Source organism: Typopeltis vanoorti, chromosome 11 (genome assembly GCF_054136105.1).
Source record: "Typopeltis vanoorti isolate ZY-2024b chromosome 11, IOZ_Tvanoo_1.0, whole genome shotgun sequence".
NCBI classification, from domain to species: Eukaryota; Metazoa; Arthropoda; class Arachnida; order Uropygi; family Thelyphonidae; genus Typopeltis; species Typopeltis vanoorti.
In genome coordinates, this window is record NC_143559.1 from 37,249,421 (window position 1) to 37,273,111 (window position 23,691).

At 35.8% G+C, this 23,691-nt stretch overlaps 1 protein-coding gene across 2 annotated transcripts in view; it reads right to left on the reverse strand.

Annotated features, from left to right (window-relative positions):
* LOC150101446 (mitogen-activated protein kinase kinase kinase 11-like) overlaps positions 1–23,691 on the reverse strand; it is a 201,724-nt gene that overhangs the window by 24,219 nt on the left and 153,814 nt on the right. For both annotated transcript variants that reach the window (XM_090400189.1, XM_090400188.1), the window contains one exon: positions 18,316–18,582. In XM_090400189.1, the coding sequence (XP_090256315.1) occupies positions 18,316–18,582 (267 nt within the window). The remainder of the gene's footprint in view (positions 1–18,315; positions 18,583–23,691) is intronic.

Genomic DNA, 23,691 nt, shown 5'->3' on the forward strand with positions numbered 1-23,691 from the left:
GACATATAATGGATTTTGTTATTTGGAACAGTTTCCTCCTGCACAAAAAGAAATGTTTGTCTACCATAACATATCTAGATTACAGAATAGAAATCACAAAAGCATTGCTCCATGCTGAAAGTTTATTGAAAGTTTATTTTTCACTTGGTTAGAGTATAATAAAATTAGTTTAATCCTTTATCCAAGTGTGAGCAAACAAAGTTTGCTCCTGAAAGTATCTTCAGGACTGGGGTAAAGTGGTACAACACCAGGGCAACTCGTTGCAAAAGGTGGAGCAAGCTACCAACACCTATAGGTAGAGATGACTTGCTAATGCTTCTGCCTGGTAGCTCTACTTGGGCCTGGCTCCCACTGAAGAGACCTCAATAAAGGTCGAAACTAGTCTGGGTAGAGGCCCTTCCCTTAATGCATAACATTAGACATATCCGCAAGATGTGTTTTGCATTATAGGAGATACTGAGATAGGAGTTTTGGTAGCTTGCTCCACCTTTGCAACGAGTTGCCCTGGTGTTGTACCACTTTACCCCAGTCCTGAAGATACTTTTGGGTGCAAACTTTGTTTGCTCACACTTGGATAAAGGATTAAACTAATTTTATTATTACATTGCTACATGCATATGCACCTTCTTCAGCAAGCAGGAAAGCAGGCAATCCTTTGAGACTTCTGATGTCGAATGCTGCTAACAACCATTATCCCGAGAATTTACCAGCTACTGCTAAAATACACAAAGATTATTGAAGAAAAAATGAAAGAGTTTGACAACAAGAAACAAACCTTGGAGATTCAGTGGCAAACCTTGAAGAAAACCCTGATTGATTCAGCTAGAGAGGCATGTGGTGAGGTTATCTGCAAGGATAGAAAATCAGAACTCCATGGTGGACATAGGAAGTTAAAGAAGCAGTGAAGGAAAAGAATAAAGCATATCAAAAGTTCCAGGCAAATAAATCAGCTTGTGCTCTTAGAGAATACAGAGACAAATGTAAGCAAGCTAAACAAAAGTCATGGGAGGACTTTTGTTTAGCTAGTTTTTGTTTTTGGGCAAGAACATAGAAAAAAATAAATATCAAGAAGGTGGTAAGATATTCTGGAGGTAGTTGAAGAAGCTTAGAAATGGAGGAAAGAGTGCTGTAAAAGGAGTTAGAGATGATAAAGGTGACATGAAAAAGGGAGAAAAAGATATCCTTGAAGAATGGAGTAATTATTTCGAAAAATTGCTAAATGAAACAAGCAGTGATTGCACAGTGGTAAAAAACACTCAACAGGCCTACAGTCAGGAACACATATCCATACTTGAAGTAGAAAAAGCCATCAAAGGCTTGAAATCTGGAAAGGCAGCAGGAGTAGATGATATTCGACCAGAAATGCTGAAGTATGGTGGTATAAAAGTCTTACAGTGGCTGGAATGCATAGTTCAGAAGGCTTGGACAGAGGGACGAATTCCAGATAATTGGAGTAGAGCTCTCATAGTACCCATATATAAAAAAGGGAAATAAAACAATGTGAGAATTACAGAGGTATTTCATTACTGAATATTCCTGGTAAGATATATGCAAGTATACTTGAGAAACGGTTGAGAAGGATTGTGAAAGGGAAGCATGGTGAAGAACAAGCTGGATTCAGGGCAAATACAAGCTGTCAGGATCAGATCTTCACTTTACGACAAATAGTCGAGAAAGCATGGGAATATAATCTCTGTATTCAAGTTTTGTCGATCTGGAAAAGGCATATGACAAGGTGCCAAGAGATAAGCTATTATTTATTATTATTATTATTGTTCCGGGCAACTCCAAGGAGTCGACAGACTCATTGAGGGAGGCCCTAACATCATGTCAAGAACAACTATTCGACATTGACACAGTATCTATCATACCCCCGCCTTGAACTCATTCACAGTCGTAGCACTCACAACAGACTCTGGAAGCTTATTCCACTCATTCACCACTCTCCAAGTAAAAAACCTAGCTCTAACTCCCTTGTCAACCACGCTCTTGCCCAGCTTCCATGCTTGGCCCCTAGTCCTCCCACCGCCAGTCATATTTTCAAAAATATCTTCTGGATCAATCTTATAGAAACCCTTCAGTAATTTGAATGTTTCAATCATATCACCCCTCCTTCACCTGTCGTCCAATCTCTGCAACCCACAAATCTTCAACCTATTCTCATAAGGTTCATTCCACAGACCTTCTATCATCTTGGTCACTCGTCTCTGGATCCTCTCCACTTCCTCCCCATCACGAAGAAACCCTGGTGCCCATAACTGGGCACAGTAGTCCAGATGGGGTCTTATCAAGGCTCGATACAGAGGAACAACAACTTGTTTGTCTCTGCATGTTAAAGTATTTTTCAGAAGCCAAGTGATTTGATGAGCTGATTTAGTCACTTTTGCAATGTGCCCCCTAAACTTCAATTCCCTATCCACCAACACTCCCAAATCCCTGGCCTCATCAATCTCCTGGAGTACGGTTCCACCAATGCGATATACTGCTGCTATTCTTTTCACCCCAAAGTGCATAACCTTACACTGCCACATTAAATTGACATCCATTTTTCCTAGCCCAGTCCTCCAAACTATCCAAATCATCCTGTAAAATTTTGACATCCTGTGCACTCACAATTGCTCTACCCAACTTTGCATCATCAGCAAACAAGTGAACACTTCCTCTCAAATCCTTTCCTATATCATTGATGAACAAATTGAAAAGCAGTGGTCCAAGAACAGAGCCCTGTGGCACACCACTAGTCACAAGCCGTCTTTTAGACTCCACTCCTGCATAAACCATTCTCTGGTATCTCTCCTTCAACCACCCTCCTCTCCATCTCACCAACCCTATATCTATCCCCATCTGCTCCAGTTTACTGATTAGGGTTCCATGTGGTATCCTGCCAAAGGCCTTGGCAAGGTCCAGTAGTATCACTGTAAACCCATTACCCCTATCCAGTTCAGCCGTCACTGTGTTATAAAACTTGAGCAAGTTATTGAGGCATGATCTACCCTTCACAAAACCATGTTGTCCCCCATACAATATCCCATTTTCATTTATCCAATCCTGTATTCTTTTCTTGACTAATTTCTCTAAGACCTTGACAATGATTCCTGATATGCTAATCGGTCGGTAATTTACAACAGCAGTCTTGGAACCACCTTTATGCAGTGGAACTATTTTCCCCTCTTTCCACCCCCTCGGGACTAACCCAGACCCGAGACTCAAATTAAACAAAATGGTCTAGGGTACTGACAATTCTTTAGCTGCTTCTCGTACGACACGAGCTGGTATACCATCCAATCCCACAGATGTACTGACATTGAGGTTATGCAATAGACTACTCACCTCCACTTCATTCACCACAATTCCCGTATAATCTACTGGTTTATTCGTTTCTGCAATGCCACCACCTGGATGATATATGCTTGCAAAGTGCTCACTCAGTAACTCAGCTATATCAACTGATTCAGTTACCTCCCTACTATCGGCATTCTTTAAAATCATTCTGCCATGTACATTTTTCCTTTTACTTGCTACATATCTAAAAAACTGTTTAGGATTCTCTTTAGCCTGCATGGCTAATGTTCTTTCGTAATCTTTTTTGCTTTCTGGCCCTTCTGGCCTGCGCTTTATACCGTTCATGTGCCTGCCAGTCACCTTTCTCCTTAAATTCCCTCCATAGTCATTTCTTTTTTTGCAGCTCAAGCTTAATGGTGTTATTCATCCATTTAACACCCCTACTTGATTTATTATTCGTACTCTAGGTATACAGTCAGCCAATGCTTCATGCAAACACTTCTTAACTGCCTCCCATGCACTATCAACTTCTAGTCCTTGCAGTTGTACATGCCATGGCACTGAACCAATCAAACTCCTAAGCTTGTCATACTTTCCAGCCCGATAATTCCACATGTACCCTGTCTTAATTGAAAATTCCACACCTTTAGCCACCTCCCAAGTCAAGACCCTATGATCACTCTCACCAATTGGTGGCAATGTGGTCATATTTGTTACAGCCAAATCCTGAGATGAAATTACTAGGTCAAGCACTCTCTGACCCCTAGTATTTTCCATTACATGCTGTCGCAGATAGTTATCCCTTAATAACCGCATAAATTCAATTCCTTCCTCCCGTGTGTCCTTTCCTCACTCCAATCAATGCGACCCTAGTGGAAATCTCCCATAACAATTACCCTCCTTCCACTCATTTCTTCTATTTGCTTGTGCATACTGTCACCACCATCTTTTCCATCACCTGGTCTATAGCAGCACCCAATTGTATATGTAGTTCTGCGAGCCACAATCTCACACCAAATGGCCTCAAATGTGCTCTTTTCTCTATCCTGCAATTCAACTTCTATTTTCCTTGGCTGTAGCTCATCAGCTATCATCAACAATACTCCTCCCCCCCATTTTATTTTCCGTCATTCCCGAACACATTATACCCATCACATTCAATCCCACTAGCTATATAATCTACAGTCAGCCATGATTCACCAATACCAATAACCTGTGGTCTGGAAGTGCCAACCATGGCAAAAAACTCTTCCTTCTTGTTCCTACTACTCCTAGCATTAGTGTATATGAATTTAAGACCCCCATTAGCCCCAACCCTACCTTGATGCCTTATATTAACTATCCCACTCTGATTTGTTGTCCTTATTCGCTCGGGCATATTATATTCATTCATACATTCAACTGCCTCCCTAAGGACTGTATATCTACCCCCCCCCTTAATAAATCTAGTTTTCCTGAATTTGCATATCCATTACATTCAGCAACACTTTCTCAAGTCTCATTACACCGTAACCATTCAAGTGCAAGCCATCCATCTTATATAGATCCTTTCGCCCATCGAACTCACTCCACACATCCACAAATTCCACACCACTCGTCATACATAACCCACGCATAAAGTCATTCGCAATTATGGCCCTCCTTTTAAACACTTCACTGTCATACCGTGGCAAAAGACTAATCATTCTAACTCTCACTCTTTTCTTTTGCCACCTCAAACAATTCATTCAGGTCTTCTATCATTTCCATTTTATCTCCTTTCAAATCATTCGTACCTGCCACAACAATCATTTCTTTCACCCTTTCCTTTTGCTCTCTAATGGACTCAGTTACATCCTTTATGGTTGCACCAGGTTGGTACGATTTTGTCAAATCCTCTACTAACAAACCTCGTACTAACGAGTCTCTATACAGCACTCTATCCTTCATTTTGTTCATGTTCACACTCATACGCCTATTTTTCCTGTCGCACTTTTTATTATTGGTTGGTTCATTCAGTCGACTTTTGCTCATACGCTCTAGCTGCTGTTTTGCCCTTTGCATCATACCATTCAACAATGCGATCTCACTCGTTGCATCTATCTCATCTTTTTTATTCTCTGTAAAATCATTAATACTATCATTGACACTTTCTACATTCACACTCTCACAATTCTCTGGTACAACCTCGCCGTTTCTTGTCATATCCCTATTTTCTTCATTCTGAAGTTTGACAAAAATATCACACTCACAATCCGAAATACACTTCAATTCCTCATCCTCCCTACATTTTCTACACACATTCACTCCTTTATTATCATCTAACCACACTCTGACCGCACTCCGCAAAGCATACGTTTCGCAGATAGTACACTGAATCATCTCCTTTACATTACCGTTCTTGAAAGAAGATGACGAACCATCATTACTGGCCACAATTTTTCTTCGTACTGGAGCCATACTTACTAGTAACGAATTTTATCAAATTATAAACACCAAACACACAAACAGACGCACTAAGATACGCAAGGCAAACAAAACTATGCAATATTAAAGTAAATTTATCAACGATAACTGAAAATAACGCTTATCTTATCTGGAGCGTTCACGAACACTACACACTACGAATCCCTCTAGCAGCGACTTCCCGACATAGATTATGTTATAAAACACTTTAGTACACTAACTACACGAATAAAACTACAATAATATACTAAAATTACACAATTAAATCTAACAAAATATTAATAATTCAACAAAAACCACAAATCTTACAGGAGCTCTCCGACAGTACATTCTTTCACCATCTAGCCTCGACACCAGTCCTAATAAGCTATTCAATACGCTACAGTTATATGGTGTCAATAGGTCATTATATAAAGCAAAACTTAGTCTTTATTTGAGTTGCAAGTCAGCAGTTAGAATTGAAGGAAGTACAGTAAGATGGTTTAATGTTAAATCTGGTGTGAGACAAGGATGTACATTATCCCCTCTGTTATTCATTATCTATATGGATCACATTATGGAGGAAAGTGATATTAAACATGATATCAGAATTGGAGATGTTAATGTCAGCTCTTTGCTTTATGCGGACGATGTTATACTTCTAAATAAATCTGCTACAAGTTTGCAAGATTCTCTGACTAAACTGAATAACTGTTGTAATAGATATGGTATGAAATTCAGCAATAAAAAGACAAAGACAATGAAAATAGGTAGAATCGTTGAAAATATCAACTGCATTATGAATCTTTGAGGCCCTATGCTCCACATGGAGCGAAGAGGATAGGTAAGGTAAGGTATGAGCGAGAGGGGGGGGCGGATACAGGATGTTTCAAATTACTGTTTTCCTATTCAGAGCAATTCGTGGAGAGAAGAGATTTTGACATTAAAAAAAAAAAATTAGTTTAGGAGTCAACATGCAGGATCAATAGCTGATACTGCCATAGAGCATTGTCTATAGCAGAATGCAAATGATGTGTCGAAAGGTTTCACACATGACGTGCGATTTTGTCTTTCAAATCTGCCAGGTGAAGAAATTTGCTCTGATACACCATGCTTTGAAGTAATCCCAAAGCCAAAAGTCATAGGGGGCAAAAGTCTAGATAAGCTGTGGCCATTTCATAGAAAAAGATCAACTGATTACTCAATCTTCTGTGAAATGTTGATGGAACATCTAGGAAGATGTTCCATCAACACTGTTGTGTTCAGGTATCCTGCTGCATTTGTGGAGTGATGAAACTGCTCAATATGTCCTGATATGCAGTTATGACCATGCAGGCCATAGGTCCAGTTCAACAGATTTCTTAAAAGAAAAACAACCCCATAACAAACTTGGCGATAAATCTTATCCATACCATGACTTTAGTGAATATAAAGGAACTTGTTGAAATGCATGGGACTTCTCTAAACTAATGCAGCAGTTTTGAATGTTTACTGTTCCACAAACATGCCCTTAATCACTCCACAGGAGTGATTCCAAGGCCCGTTCTCGTCCACATCCATGCATGACAGAAATGTCAACACAAACATTTCTCAGATGCTGGCACCGTCTGTATGCAACTCTTGCTGTGACTGAGTTTATATGGATAGAACTGCAATATTTTATGAAGACTCATGTGGGATACAAAATTCACTATTTTTTTTTTTTGCTTAAAGCACCATATTTACCCTAACGATATTTTTAACTATACCAATTTATATATATTTTTAATTCTCAGAATCTCTTCCCCATGATATGGTTAGAAGACCTACCAAGTTTGAGGATATTTTGTCTATTGGTTCTCTCTCTCTCTCTCTCCAAATTACTCTGAATAGAGATACTTTAATTTAAAACACCCTACATAAAGAAATTACCTTTGGATGAACAGTTTTGACAATGAAGGATGTTGAATATGCAGCATGGATTAGATTTAATTCTAGATTAATAATATGTAATTTATACAATCTTAATGAAACATTCTTGATATCATTTAATTCACTTTGCTTAAGTTCTTTAATAATGTAATTCTTTGTTATGCCTATTGTTGATGACTGCCTAGAGAAAACCTGCTGAAAGTATGGCTAAGTGATAAGGTACTTTTTTTTTTTTTTTTTTGTTTAATAATGATTTTTAGTTCACAGTGATATTTTACCATTTAGTGTAAACAATATTTTTTATCCTTCAGCAGTAAACCCTAATTCCTCAATTTCAGCAAATTATGACTGACTGCAGCTTATGCACAAGTGAAATGTAAGATGACAATATTATGGTATCAAGAATGTTGAACCTCTTGGGTGCAGAGTCACAATAATCTAAGTACAGAGTATGAATAATTTTCCAAACATATCTGGATCTGAACTTTGTATTATTGTAATTATGTAATTTTTAAAGAAACAAAACTAAGTTATACATTTTATAAGGCAGTAATTCCTAACCTTGAAGCTATGTTAGTATCACACTGTTTCAAAGTTGGTGGTTAAAGAAGTTATTCACAATTTTTGAAAATAACAAAGGAACAAATTACAAAATATTATCAACAATAACGATCTCGGAGTTCATGCAGTATGAATTTGAAAAGCCATTTCCCGTTATAACAGAATTTCAATGCTAAGAGGAAAGTTTCAAGACAATAGAGAGAAAGTATCAAGAGAAGATGGAACATAAGCATGACATTTGATATGTTTACTGTCATATGTCACATACAAAAACACATCATTTACATAAACATGACATTGTGCAAAAAATTTAATAGCTCTTATAGTACCCATCATTAAAGATGAAATTAAACTGGATGTAAAAAACAAAGAAGAATTTCCCTACTGAAACTTCTAAGATTTATGCAAGTAAGCACAAAAAGGGGTTGAGAAAAATGATGAAAGAAAAATGTTGAGAGAGAGAGAGAGAACAAATAAGAACTGATTGAATCAGTTTTACTTTAAGACAAACAGTCAAGAAATAATGAACATATAACAAAAATCTTTTAAGTTTTGTAGTTCTGGAAAAGGCACATGACAAAGCATCAAGAGAAAAGCTGATAAAAACACAGTGGTATATGAAAGACGGGTTGCTATATAAAGAAATGTGTCTAAACTTAAGTTTTAAGTCAGCAGTTAGAATTCCAAGAGATAAGAAGATGGTGTGATGTAAAATCAGATATAAGAAAAGGGTGCACACTATCCCAACCATTATTCATCTTGTATATGGATTGCATTATGAAGAAAAGTGACATTCAACTTGATATCAACATCATGAATATTAAACTCAGCTTATGCAGATGATATTATCTTCCCAAATAAATCTACAGAGTCTTGGTATTAAAATCAGCAACGTTATTGCCTGAATATAACATCTTAAATTTATTATTTAGTAAAATCTCACCTGTTTTTGTCTTCTTTGTCTGGGTAATGTCAATTATGTCCATGTGGTACTTCTCCAGTTTTTCTGCCAGTTTGATTTCCTTCTCATCAATACTGCTTATATTGATGGTTCATATCTTCAGTTCTTCTGATGTTGGGTCGAAGTTTGTTCCAGTAGCTGACTTTTCATTGTTCGCCTTGGTTCTCTGACAAAAACAGCAGAAGCTTTGTTTATTCATGCGATGCTCCAGCTGGCATAAAATTTCATCATGTTGTACCATCATATGTATTTATGGTTTAAGCTAGTAGAGAATGCAATTTGATCAGAGAAGTCCCACATTGTCAGCCCATCCTTGTTTATTCAGTACCCAGAGGATGCCTACTAATCAGGTGCACCACATGAAGGTGAGTACTGGACATTAGTTCAGAAGCCCCAGTCAGTTCTCAACATTCCTTAAAGTCGATGAGGAGTTCTCCACCCAGTTATTTGGCTTTGACCATTAAGCAACCCAATGATAAGCATTAATTTTGACAAAATTATAAAGACTACTACCATGTTACGAAATATTACTTTAATTTCCTGAAATTTCAACCTTCTAAGAGTTAGTTAGTAGAGAAGCAGACGAAATTGTTGAGCTACAGAGTGCCCATTTTGCAAAGGTGTATATCATCTAAGTGAAGATATTGCTATGGAAGAGGTGAACAGAGTTTGATGAATTAGAGGTACTTAGGATATTGCAGAATCTGAATGCAAATACAACTGTGAGATTGGATGATATATTGGCTTGCATTTTAAGAGAATGTGCAGGGGAACTGGAGATGGCTTTGACTAGGCTGTTTAATTTAAGTCTCAGCTCTATTCAAGTAACACAAGAGTGGAAGGAGGGCAAAATAATTCTTTGCATAAAGGAGGATCTAGGTCTGTGGTACCCATTATAGACCAATCAGTAATGGATGGATAAGAATATGATACTCTGGGGTAGTGTGGCATTGTGAAGGATAGATAACATGCTAAAATGTATTAACTTTTTATAATAGGGTGACAGATGAGTTGGAAATGACTACATGAATACTGCTGGATTTTGGAAAGTCATTTGACAGGATACCACATGGAACTCTATTAAGCAAACTGCAACAAATGAGGATAGACATGAAACTGGAGAGATGGATAAAAGAGTGTGTCATGGACAGATACCAAAAAGTAGTATATGAAGGAGAAGAATCTAGGAGAAGGCAGGTAACTATGGTGTGCCACAGAGCTATCTGCTTGGACAGCTGCTGTTTAATTTGAACATAAATGATATAAGAAATAATTTGAAGGGTGATATTCAGTTTGCTGACAATACAAAGTTGGGCAGGATAATAGTTAATCAAGGTGATGTAGAGAGCTTGTAAGATGATTTGAATAGCCTGACAGTATGGGCCAAACAAAATGGATGTCAATTCAATATGGAAAAGTGTAATGTTATGCATTTTGAGATACAAAGATTACAGGCTGTGTACCAGATTGAGGGAGCTGTACTCCAGGAAACTGAAGAAGCCAGGGATTTGGCAGGTAGTAGTTGATAGAGTTGAGGGCACATTGCTAAGATAGCTCACAGGATTACTTGCTTATTGAAGAACACACTAACAAACAGAGATAAGGAAATTATTATTCCTTTTCATAACTTGATATGACCACATCTAGATTACTGTGCTCAGGTCTGGTCACCTGATTTCCTTAGGGATGAGAAAGCAGTGGAGAAGATTCATAGGCAAGTAACCAAGATGATGAGTGGTCTGTGGAATGCTCCTGCAAAGATAGATTGAGGGTTTGTGGATTGCAAAAGTGGTTGGTGAAAAAGAGAGATATGATATAAACGTTTAAGTTACTTAAAGGATTTTATAGGATTGATGCAGGGGAAATGCTTCAGCACTTGGCTAGAGGGAGCAAAGAACTACCCTGGAAGTTAGGTAGAGTGGTTAGGAAGTGCACGAGGACTAGATTTTTCATTTAGAGCAGGTGTGGCCAACTTCATTCTATATGAGGGCCAATATATGATGAGTAGTAGGGTACGGGCTGCACACTTTTAGACAGAACTTAAATAAAAATTAACTTTGCACTTTTTCAAGGCAATAGTTATATGTATTGAATTACTATATTTGTTAAATAATTTTACTACTGGGAGAACAATATAAAATACTTGATTGATTTAAATATGTTGTTAAATTAAATTTAATTACATATTTCTGTTTTTTTTTTTTTTTTTTTTTTTTTTTTTTTTTTTACATGTAACACAACTTAATGAGAACACTGAGCGTTCACGTGCAGCAACAAGTTCAACAAAGTCTATTTTCAACGATGATGACGATATTCGTAACAAATCCTGAAGGTGGTCATCAGTCAGTTGGCTTCTTTGTGATGATTTAACTGCCCTCATAGTTGAGAAAATATGTATGTGCTTCCAAACATAGATGCAATTCTCAAGCTGAAATCACTCAATGCAGGATATTTTTCCCTTGGTAGCAGTTTTCAAAAGTCAAGGCCTATCTCCACCCCTGACTGAAAAAAGGGGTCACTTTGAAGATCACACAACTGCAATTGAATAATGTCATGCTGCCCAAATGACCTGTTTTCTTCAGAGATCTTACGTTTCTTACTCATAGTACACAAACTGCAACAATAACACTGTTAACTGCGAAACTGAGTCTCGAAACTGATCACTGTAATCAGAGCAGAGCAAGTGACTTTCAATGACTGAACAAACACACGTAATAAGTTTTAATAACTAAATATTTCATCCTAAGTATCTTATGACATCGTCAGTACAGTTAATTCAAACAATACTAGGAATAACAATACTTGTAATCATGCGCCCTAACTGTATGTTATTCCTAGTATTGAATTAACTAAACTGACGATGTACTAAGATACTTAAGATGAAATATTTACCTATTAAGACTTATTACTGTGGTTATTTCATGTCTTTGTTTGGTCATGAATTCTCCACAGGTTTCATTGTACAATAAAGTGACTTTCAATGATGCGTTACTCTGGAGCACATAGAAATCTACCACTCCCACTACTACAACTCACACAGAGAAGCAGTAGATTTTATAAATTGAGAATCATTTTAAAGCAATTTTGATTCTGTGTTGAAAATATAAATTGTTTCCGAATCAGAAATAATGAATATAACTAGTGAATATAACAATGAACATATCAATCAGAAAATCTGTGGTCGAAACTAATAGCTAAATTGATAATACACATATAATTTAATATAGTTTTTATCCTGTTGTGGGCCACACATAATCACGTTACGTGCCGCACATGCAGCCCACAGGCCTGCTGTTTGCCTCCTTGATTTAGAGAATGGAGAAGGAATGGAATAGGTTGCCTGGGTCAGTTGTAAGTGATTTGTCTGTTAATGGTTTCAAGGAAAGATATCATAGATATTGGATTGACAGTTTGGGTTGTCCATGATATTTAGTCTTAGGACTCCAAAGAGGTGCCTATTTAATTTTTTTTTTATTAATCAATCAAGTTTTAATAATAATAACAATACTTTTTTGTCCAATTTACAGTTTATTTTACAGTTAATTTACAATTTACATTATTAGTTAATTTTCTGATAACATACAATAGGATTGATGAATGCATTCATTTCACTTTTTCACAATGCCATTTAAATTTTTTTTAACAGTAATTTTAGAGTAATTATCATCATCATCAAATTCCTGCCATGTACCCTCAAGGGGTGTACAGGATATGATAGTACTACATGAAAAATTTACATCATTGCTAACTTCCTATCTACAATTTTCCTCCAAATCAGTCTGTTACTGGTCAAGACTCCAACATTACCAGATCTTATATTTCTATTGTCTAAGGCGCTTTTTACCATATTAATCGACCTATATCTTGGTCTTCCTCTGGGTCGTTTTCTTGACAACTTGGCAGAGAACACTTGTTTTGCTAATCTTTCCATTCTGTTTAAGTGACCATACCACCTGAGATTAGCTCTGCTAATGCATTCCTGGATGCTGACAATGTCAAGTTCTTTCCTAATATTCTCGTTTTTAATATGATATTGCCATTCATGACATCTGTTCACACCTCTTTCTCAGGACTCTCATATCTGAGGTCTCTAGTCTTTGGTCAAGTGTTTTACTTCTGGCCCAGCTCTCAGATCCATAAGTTAAAACTGGTTTGAACACTGTCTTGTATACAGCTAATTTAGTGTTATGACTAATTTCTCTCTTATTCCATATGAATTTATTCAATTGACTTCCTACCATACCAGCTATGTTGATTCTGTTGTCTATTTCCATATTTAATTTACCATCTTCACTAAAAATCGTGCCTAAGTAGCTGAAATGTTTTACTTGTTCCACAGGTTCTCCATTCACAACACAGTTGACATTTTCAATGATTCTGCCTATTTTCATTGTCTTTGTCTTTTGATTGCTGACCTTCATACCATATCTATTACAACAGTTATTCAATTTAGTCAGAGAATCTTGCAGACTTGTAGCAGATTTATTTAGAAGTATAACATCGTCCACATAAAGCAAACAGCTGACATCAACATCTCCAATTTTGATATCATGTTTAATACCACTTTCCTTCATAATGTGATCCATATAGATAATGAATAACAGAGGGGATAATGTACATCCTTGTCTCACACCAGATTTAATATTAAACCATCTTCCTGTACTTCCTTCAATTCTAACTGCTGACTTACAACTCAAATATAGACTAAGTATTGTTTGATATAATGCCCCATTGACACCATTTAACTGTAGCATATTAAATTGCTTCTCTCTTGGCACCTTGTCATATGCCTTTTCAGATCTACAAAACTTAAATACAGATCTTTGTTATATTCCCATGATTTCTCCATTATTTGTCGTAAAGTGAAGATCTGATCCGATCCTGTCAGCCTCTATTTGACCTGAATCCAGCTTGTTCTTCACCAAGCTTTTCTTCCACAATTCTTCTCAACCGTTTCTCAAGTATACTTGCATATATCTTACCAGGAACACACCTCTGTAATTCTCACATTCAGTTTTATTTCCCTTTATATATACAAGTACTATGAGAGCTCTACTCCAATCATTGGGAATTCGTCCCGCTGTCCAGGCATTCTGAACTATGCAGTGCACCCACTGTAAGACTTTTATACCACCATACTTCAGCATTTCTGGTTGAATATCATCTACTCCTGCTGCCTTTCCACAATTCAAGCCTTTGATGGCTTTTTCTACTTCAAGTATGGATATGTATTCGTGACTGCATGCCTGGTCAGTGTTTTTTTTTTTTACCACTGTGCTGTCATCACTGCTTGTTTCATTTAGCAAAATTTCAAAGTAATTACTCCATACTTCAAGGATATCTTTTTCTTCCGTTTTCATTTCACCTTTATCATCTCTAACTTCTTTTACAGCACTCTTTCTTCCATTCAACAACCTCCAGAATATTTTGCCACCTTCTTGATATTTATTTTCTATGTTCTTGCCAAAGTCCTCCCATGACTTTTGTTTAGCTAGTTTTACACACTGTTTAACTTTCTTACATTTGTCTCTGTATTCTCTAAGAGCACAAGCTGACTTATTTACTAGGAACTTTTGATATGCTTTCATCTTTTCCTTCACTGCCTCTTTAACTTCCTGTGTCCACCATGCAGTTCTAATTTTTCTATCCTTGCAGACAACTTCACCACATGTCTCTCTAGCTGAATCAATCAGGGTTTTCTTCAAGGCTTGCCACTGAATCTCCAAGGTTTGGTTCCTGTTCTCAAAATCTTTCATTTTCCCTACAATAATCTTTGTGTATTTTAGTCTACAGTTCACACATCTGAGAGCTGCTCAACTTTTATTCGCTTTAAAACTTTCTTACATGTCATTCTTTTCAATATGAAATTCAATTTTATCCTGATCAAGACTAATCAGTGATCACTTCCAATTTCAAATCCTCTGTACACTCTGGTGTCCTGCACCAGGGAGAAAACATCACTATAAACAATAACATAGTCAATGAGACTTTTCTTATTCCTTGCCTCTTCTCTCCATGTGAATGTGTGCACATTTTTATGTTGGAACATGGTGTTAGTAATAATCAGTCCATGTCCTGAGCAGAAATTCAACAGGTATTTGCCATTATTATTAGCTTTGCTCTTTTCTCCAAATTTTCCCAAAACATTTTTGTATGTCTGACAATCACTTCCTACTCTGCTATTTAGATCTCCAACAAGGACCAACTTTTCCTTTTTCATTGTGTCAGTAGCTTCCTCTAGAGCCTCAAAAAATTCCTCCACTTCTACCTTAGTAGAACCTTCTGTGGGACCATAGGCACAAATAAGTCTCATTGTCCAGTTCCCCATTCTGATATTTGCCCAAATCACTCTACTTGACACTGCCTGCCATTCAAGAAGATGAGCCTCGTATTTTGTGTTGAATACTATGGCTACTCCTTCTTTTCCTTGATTGTCATTGCCTGAATATAACATTTTGTATTTATTGCTCAGAAAGATCTCACCAGTTTGTCTTTTTTGTTTGTCACCCCTATTATGTCGATCTGGTACTTATCTAATTCCTCAGCTCCATTTCTTTGCTATTCAGGCTTCTAATGTAGATAGTGCCGATCTTTAACTCTGGTGATGTTGAGTTGGGGTGTGTTTTCAGATTTGTTCCCGTAGCTGACTTTTCGCAGTTCACCCTGGATCCCTGGCAAAAACAACGCGGGCCTTGTTTAACTGGGCGACGCCCCAGCCGGCATGAAATTTTGTCATGTTGTACCATCATTTTGTATTTGGGTTTAACCAATAGGAATACAATTTGGTCGGCTAAATCCCAAATTGCCAGCCCATCCTCGTTCATTCTGTATCCAGGTAGATACCCAACAGGATGCAACATGAGAAGGTGAGGATTGGACATTAGGTCAGAAGCCCTGGTCAGTTCTCTGCATTCCTTTAAAGGCTACGTGGAGGTCTCCTCTCAGTTATACAGCTTTGACCATTAAGCACCTCTAGAGTAATTATATAATAATAAATTATATATATATATTTTTACAATTTACAATTTTTGCTTTAATGTATTTAAATGCTGTAGTTGTATTAAATAGATTTTTTTTCTATTTTCTGCCTCCACTTGCTTGCATTCTCGAAGTTTTTATTAAGCTTATCTGAGGATGACACCGGTTAGTTATTGTTTATTGATTTCATTGGAAGTAGGCTGATGCTTGCGAGGTCTAATATTCACCACAGCCATAGGATAAGAAGTTCATTCTCACACACACGATAATTTGGAATGTCATGATGATTCACTGAACTGGAAAGGCCTGAATTAACATACTGTGTTTCATTAAGCCTGTACGGCATGTAGGGTGCATATTTCTCATTCATAGTATGTCCTTAGATCCCTTTTCAGGCTACTGTAAGGTTCCTGTATTCAAAAGGTAATTTATTTAGTATCTGAGATGTAGAAGCATCGAGTGGCCTTTCCATAGTAATTATTGTATTTATATGTGATATAATTAGTTGTCTGAGGTTTTGTTATATGGCATATATTTCTGATTATCCTGTAATTGGCATCAAAATAATATTTTAGCATAGCTGCATAGTGATATAAGTGTTTTGCTGTTAGTATTTTGTGTTCTGACATTGCAGTGTATATAAAGCCAGTATTGTCTCATTGTTCACAAAAGAGCAGCTTTATTATTCTGTACTGTAATGATATTAATCCATTTAGTTATTATAATAATAATAATAATTAGAACTATAGTATTTCAGGATCTTAGCCTTAATATAATATTTGGATGATCAAATGTGTGTCACTTTGGCATACTGTTTGAATCGTAATGTGTGCTGTCTGGATACTCCAAATGATGACCTTAATAGGAAGTAATTATTCTTAACACAGTAGCAGTGTCCAAAATTTTATCAAAATGAATACATATCCTTTACAGGTTATGCAGAGGTCTTCAGTTTATCTAGGTTAATCCATTAAGCAATATCCGTTATTATCATAAAAGAATAATCATGGGAGGCATACTCTAGCTCATATAATGCCTATTATAACTATTTTCCAATTCACCAAAAGCAAATGCATTCCACTTGTTCATTAGTAATAACACTTTCACTTACCATGAAGAAAATCTGCTCTAGCCACAAATGACTCACTTTCCCCAAACGAATCCATTTTTCCTTATCTCTTAAATTACACACATTAATTATGATCTATATAGAAACTTGCAGCAGGCTGAAAGAAAGAGATGATGAAAAGAACCTTAAGAACATGTTCTGTGAATAATATAAATGATGTGACCATTTTAGTTCCATGCAGAAGGAGTTTTCTGAATGATCAGACATTAGATGGGCTTGATGGCTAAAACAATGAAACAAACAAATTTCAGACTCTTCCTAGTATGTTGGCATTTGGAAAGGTTCAGATAATGAATATTAGAACCATTTAGCATATCGTAAATCCCTGACACTCTCAAAATTACTCATATATTAAAAACAGGAAAGAAAATTTCTAAGATTTTCTTGTTTACACAATTCACTGATTACCAGTTATCAGAAAACACCTTAATCCCAGTAAATAAGACTTAAATGTGTGTGTGTGTGTGTGTGTGTGTGTGTGTGTGTGTGTGTGTGTGTGTGTGTGTGTGTGTGTGTGTGTGTGTGTGTGTGTGTGTGTGAGAGAGAGAGAGAGAGAGAGAGAGAGAGATGTGATTTTTTAAATTTTTTTTTTAAATCAACAAAATTAATATAAAACATAATTACAAAAAAAACAATTTTGTTTTTTTACTTTATGTTTTTATTTATTCATTCAAATATTAATTTCAATTTTGTATCATGCTGAATTATGATTCTTCAAGGCAGCTCAACTCTAAACAGCAAACAGTAAAATCAATGTATAATTATTTAACACAATCCAGTTTCACATACTAGGACTGGTGAAGATGTTTAATTTCAGAGATCAGAATTAATAGTTTAGTAAGGCTACATTTTTCAACTCCAAGTGAATAAGTTTATATTTTTGAATCCTTGGTAATAATTAGAACTGTAGTATTAGTTATTAAGCTTTTACTATAAGCATTATTTTTATTTTTATATTATATATATATATATATATATATATATATATATTATATCATTATAATATTTCTTAATAAAAATAAAGAAATATAACTCTGAAAGAAGACAAACAGAAGAAAACATGAATTACCTGGTTCACGATACCACCATTTTCTCTCCTCCTCTTCTTCTTCAGCCCATGCTGAAGTAAGACGGGGATGCACTAATGACTGTGTTGCAACTCTAATATCAAAACCTGCAGCAATACTAGCTAGCATGGCTCCTATATTATAAGCTACCATTTCCAGAAGTCTAGGTGTGGATCGTTTCAAGCTACCTGAGTCTCCGGGTGTTCCTGTGCCATTATATAAAGTGCAGTGACGCGGTGAACCAATTCCCTCCTGCCATTCTTCTGAGCCTAAAATTGAAAAATATGCATGTTGATATATATAGATTTACATTATTTGCTTTAAGCATACTTTCATAAACTCTTTCAAAGGAACATATGTTCAAGGGTAAATAGAAAAGTATATTTAACACAGTGTTGTTGTGAACAAATAAATTTTGTTCTTTCCACTATAACCACCAATCTTGCTAAGACATCTCATCTTTTTTACCCTCTTTTACCTTGCGGTGTCGAGGATTTATTAATCATCGGACCTCAAACCATTCACAGGATAAGGTGGTCAGCCCTGCGCCCCAGTGTATCCTATGTCCTGTAGTGTTGAGTTCTCAAGGCCGGTTTGCCTTGCTAAGACATTTGTCCTATTATTAATGTTATAAGTTAGTTTCTTAATGCTTCTGCATGCAATTTCTTAGTACACATTGAGCTACTAACCTTAGTTTAATGTTCAGTGACATTTCTCCACCTAGCATGACATTTGGAAATCACAAAACAATGCAAACACTCTTTTTCAGTGGTATGAATTTGCATAGGAGTGATGCCATACAAATGTCCAGCATGCCAGAAAATACAATAATAATAAAATTAATAAGGATTTATCTTTCACTTGTATATTCTTAAATGAGCATAGTATGTCAAATAAAAAATGTTTTGGCAAAGGCATTTTAAGCTGGCTTCAAATTTTACACAAAACTTGTTTAATAGATTTATAGTGAAGAATTTATGGAGACAAAAGCATGTGTTGGAGTAATTACTTATAATTAAGAAAATAACACTATGTTTCGACCTCTGTATCGAGGTCATCACCAGGAAAATACTTAATTATACTGATTTATATAAAAAGTTTATTTTATTTTGTGAATTAATTTATATTTTTGAATATTTTATTTAGTAATATTTTTATTTAATTTTTTTTTTTTCACCAGAGGTAAACGATTAATAAAACATTTAGCTTTATCTTACTTTTGTATAGTGTCATATAGCTTGTGTCCTGTGCATATGTATGTTTTCCTGATGATGACCTCAATACAGAGGTTGAAACATCAAGTGTTACTGTCTCCATAAATTCTTCGCTATGAATGATGACCACAATGTAACCTTAAAAGAAAGAATTGTTTATTACAGACGCTTTACACAATCTAGTCACAAAATTAGTATGAGCTGAGAGCAAAGCCGGCCTAGTTGGCTGATTGGTTAGTATAACCACTCTCCAGCCAAAAGGCTGGGGGTTCAAATTCCACCGTGGCATGGATGTTTGCGATTGTCTGTGAAAATACTAGTGGTGGATAGTGGGCAGTAGATGCTGTTGATGTAGATAATGGTAGTTGTGGTTCATTGTAGTAGGTGGATTGAGTGGTGGAGACAGAGTTGTAAAGTAGGTGCCCTTGCTCGATGAGTCTGGACTTCCTGGAGGTGTCATATAATAATAATAATATATCTCACTGATTCACAAAGCTGTAGATGACTTGCTGGAACAATTCCTTGGGCTGCTTGTTTAACCAACTGCATACTACACATTCCAATTCATTATCTGATAGGTAACACAACCTTTCAAAGCCTCTATTTCAGAGATATGAGAATATAACAAATTCAGTAGAAGGAGGAGACTGGAGGTGTAATGAAGAAAGAGGGAGTGTTCAAACGAGTTTTCTTGAAAATATATTCTTGATGGCTATATGAAGGCATTCAACTATATAGCATAGTAGTAATGGAAATCACAGAATCTTTAAAGTTCTGCAGATAAAAAGCATACGTGACTTTGTCAATGGGTGTTTTGGATGGAGTATCTTGGGGGATTTTAAATGTTTCTGCTGTATGCTTACCCACTCTGACTTCAATTCATAATTATATCACTGTTTACAACTAAATGAATATTTAAATCTCACTGTAGTACAGATGTTCATGAAATGTTCTAGGTGGTAATTGATTCATTACCTGATGTGGTATACCAGCACTACATTGTTATTGAAATTTACAATGACCATGTTTTTTTTTCTCCCAATTCCATAACAGGGTTCCTTGATTGAAACCTTGACACCTAGAATACTGTTTCAAATCTTTTATTTGGTAGGATTTATATTATGGGAGGGAGTATTGCAGTTTATTATACTAATGCTTGAAGTATTCGGAATAAGTGTGAAGAATTTTTGTCATTACTTAGTACAACTTGGCCAAAAATTATAGGAATTAGTGAGACTTGGTTAACTAAGAATGATATAGTTATAGGGATTGAATGTAAGGGGTAGAGTATTTTCAGGCAGGACAGAGATGACAGAATGGGGGAAGGGTTTTACTAATGATAGACGAAGTGTTAAATCCAAAAAAGGTAGAAGTGCCTCAAGGTGACAGCTATGTAGAGGTCAGTTTATTCGAGGCTGTTTGGTGTAAGATCAACAAGGCGAAATATGTAATAGGTTGTTGCTATAATCCAAGGGGTATAAGGGAGAATGTAGATAGTATGTGTTGACAAATTAGCACGATGAGTGAAGGTCGAGTGATTATTATGGGGGATTCTAACTTTGGGGACATAGATTGGGAGAAGGAATGGTCACAAGGAACAAAGGAAATGGAGTTTATACAGTTAAGTGATAACTACCTGAGACAGCATATAATGGAAGGGACAAGAAATTCTAGAGTGTTAGATCTGGTCATAACATCGGAGAACATATCAATAAGTAATTTAGTTACACTGTCTCCACTTGGGGAAAGCAATCATGTGGTCTTAACCTGGGAGATTGTAAGATGTGCTGAATATTCTGCTAAGAAGGGGTATATGTAGAATTACAAGGCTGGTGATTATGACAAGCTGAGAAGTCAGCTTTCAGCAGTGCTATGGCATGAGAATTTGAAGGGGAGAGATGTTGATGGTGCATAGGAGATTGTCAAGGAGTACTTAAAGAAAGCTGCATCAGATTGTATTCCCAGAGTCAGAAGGAGAAATCAAGTAGGAGTAAGATGGATGAATAATATTATTAAGCAGGAGTTGCATATAAAGAAAAGGTTGTGGAGGAAGTATAAAGAATAGGTGATGAGCATTCCCATGAGCAGTACAAGGTACAGGCAAAGAGAGTAACCTGTATGGTAAGGAAAGCCAAAGCTAATTATGAGAGGAAGCTAGCTGATGAATCCAAAAGAAACCCTAAGGATTTTTTTCGCTGTGTGGCAAGTAAAAGGAAGAATAACCATGGAAAGATTACTTTAAAAAGTGTTGATGGTAGGGAAATTACAGAAACAAATCAAATAGTTGAGTTGCTTAGTGATCATTTTGCGAAAGTGTACCATCTTGGTTGTGATAGTGCAGTGTCAAATGTGTCATTGACTGATGAGAGTCTAGAGATAGACGAAATAGAGGTGCTTAATATATTACACAACCTTAATGCTAACACTGCCTGGTTAGATGCTATATCAGCCCATGTGTTACAAGAATGTGCAAGAGAATTAGCACCTCCTCTAACCAGGCTGTTTAATTTAAGTCTCAGTTCTGGTAAGGTACCAATGGAGTGGAAAGAGGGGAAAATAATTCCACTGCACAAGGGAGGCTCCAAGACTGAGGTTGCAAATTATAGACCAATCAATATATCTGGAGTGGTGGTTAAGGTTTTGGAGAAATTGGTAAAAATTATAATTCAGGACTGGGTGGACAGCAATATGATACTTTATAAGGAGCAACATGGTTTTGTGAAATATACTACTAAAGGCATCCTAAAGCACATTTCATAGTTTCAGTACTTTGTAATTTTGGGAAAATTAACAGAAATGCTATGAAATTGAAAATTAAATTTTTAACCAGTTGCAGAAAAACAAAATAACTTATATTGTAGGCGGGGTTCACCACCTGCAGTTTCAGTTATTGTGGTCAACCCCAGTCCAAAAATATTAAATGGAAACTTCCAGAAATAAACAATTAAGTTTTAAATTGTGCACCATTCTGAGTAGGTCTCGGTTATCAGATCGACTGTCACAGTATCACAATGCTTTTGTTCAAGTGATCCTTATTTTACTTAACAATGGCCCCAAAGCGAAAGAGTAATGATGCTGGCAATTCGGATATGTCAAAGAGAAGTCATAAGGTGCTTCCTTTTAAATGAAAAGGTGAAAGTTCTTGACTTCATAAAATAAATAAATAATAAAAATCATATGCTGAGGTTGCTAAGATTCCATTCAGGTAACATTTATTACAGTATGTTGTTATAATTATTCTATTATTAGTCATTGTTAATCTCTTACTGTGTCTACTTTAAAAATTAAACTTTATCACTGGTATGTATATTATATAGGAAAAACACAGTATATATAGGGTTTTGTACTATCTTCAGTTTCGGGTATCCGTGGAGTGTCTTGAAATATCCATGCAGATAAGGGAGGGAGACTGCTGTATATCATTTTTGCTGTATAAATGTAAGGTCATGCATATTTATGATAATCAAGAAGCCATTTTATTTTGTTTTTAAATAAAGGTCCTTAAAAGGCTTTAGAACATTTTTTTAAAAAAAATATATTATTTTAGAAATATTATTAAACAACATGCAAACAATTTGGAAATTCTCTTCTCTTTCTTTCACGTTTAATGGAAAAATTAACAATGCCACCATGGATAAGTACAAGTAGCATGCTAAACAGCATGCTACTTGTACTTACTATTTTTTTTTTTAAATGTCCATCTCACATCAGCGAGCATAGTTACATTATTATATAAGAATAAATTTTGCTGTATTTGTGAAACTTAATTTATGGAGTTGACAAGCATTCATAAAAGAAGATTAAATATATTTCTTAATCAAATATTAGAAAATGACAGTTTGTATTTTTTTTTTTAAATCTAACTATAGACGAACATTATGATGATACATTAATTTATGTCAGCTTAGCAGAAACTGATGGGAGAAATATCATATATTTTGTCACAGCCATACTACACTGAATATAAGATTAGTGAAAAAAAAAAATAATAATAATAATAATAATTTTCCCCAAATGCTAGATTTATTTATTTAACTACTTAATCGTGAGGTGAATTATTTTTTTTTTTTTTTATTATTTAAATTAAGGGGATATTAAATCCCACATTGTTTTAAAAAAACATTGTTTTTTTTTTTATATTTTTACCTTTATGCTGATAGATAT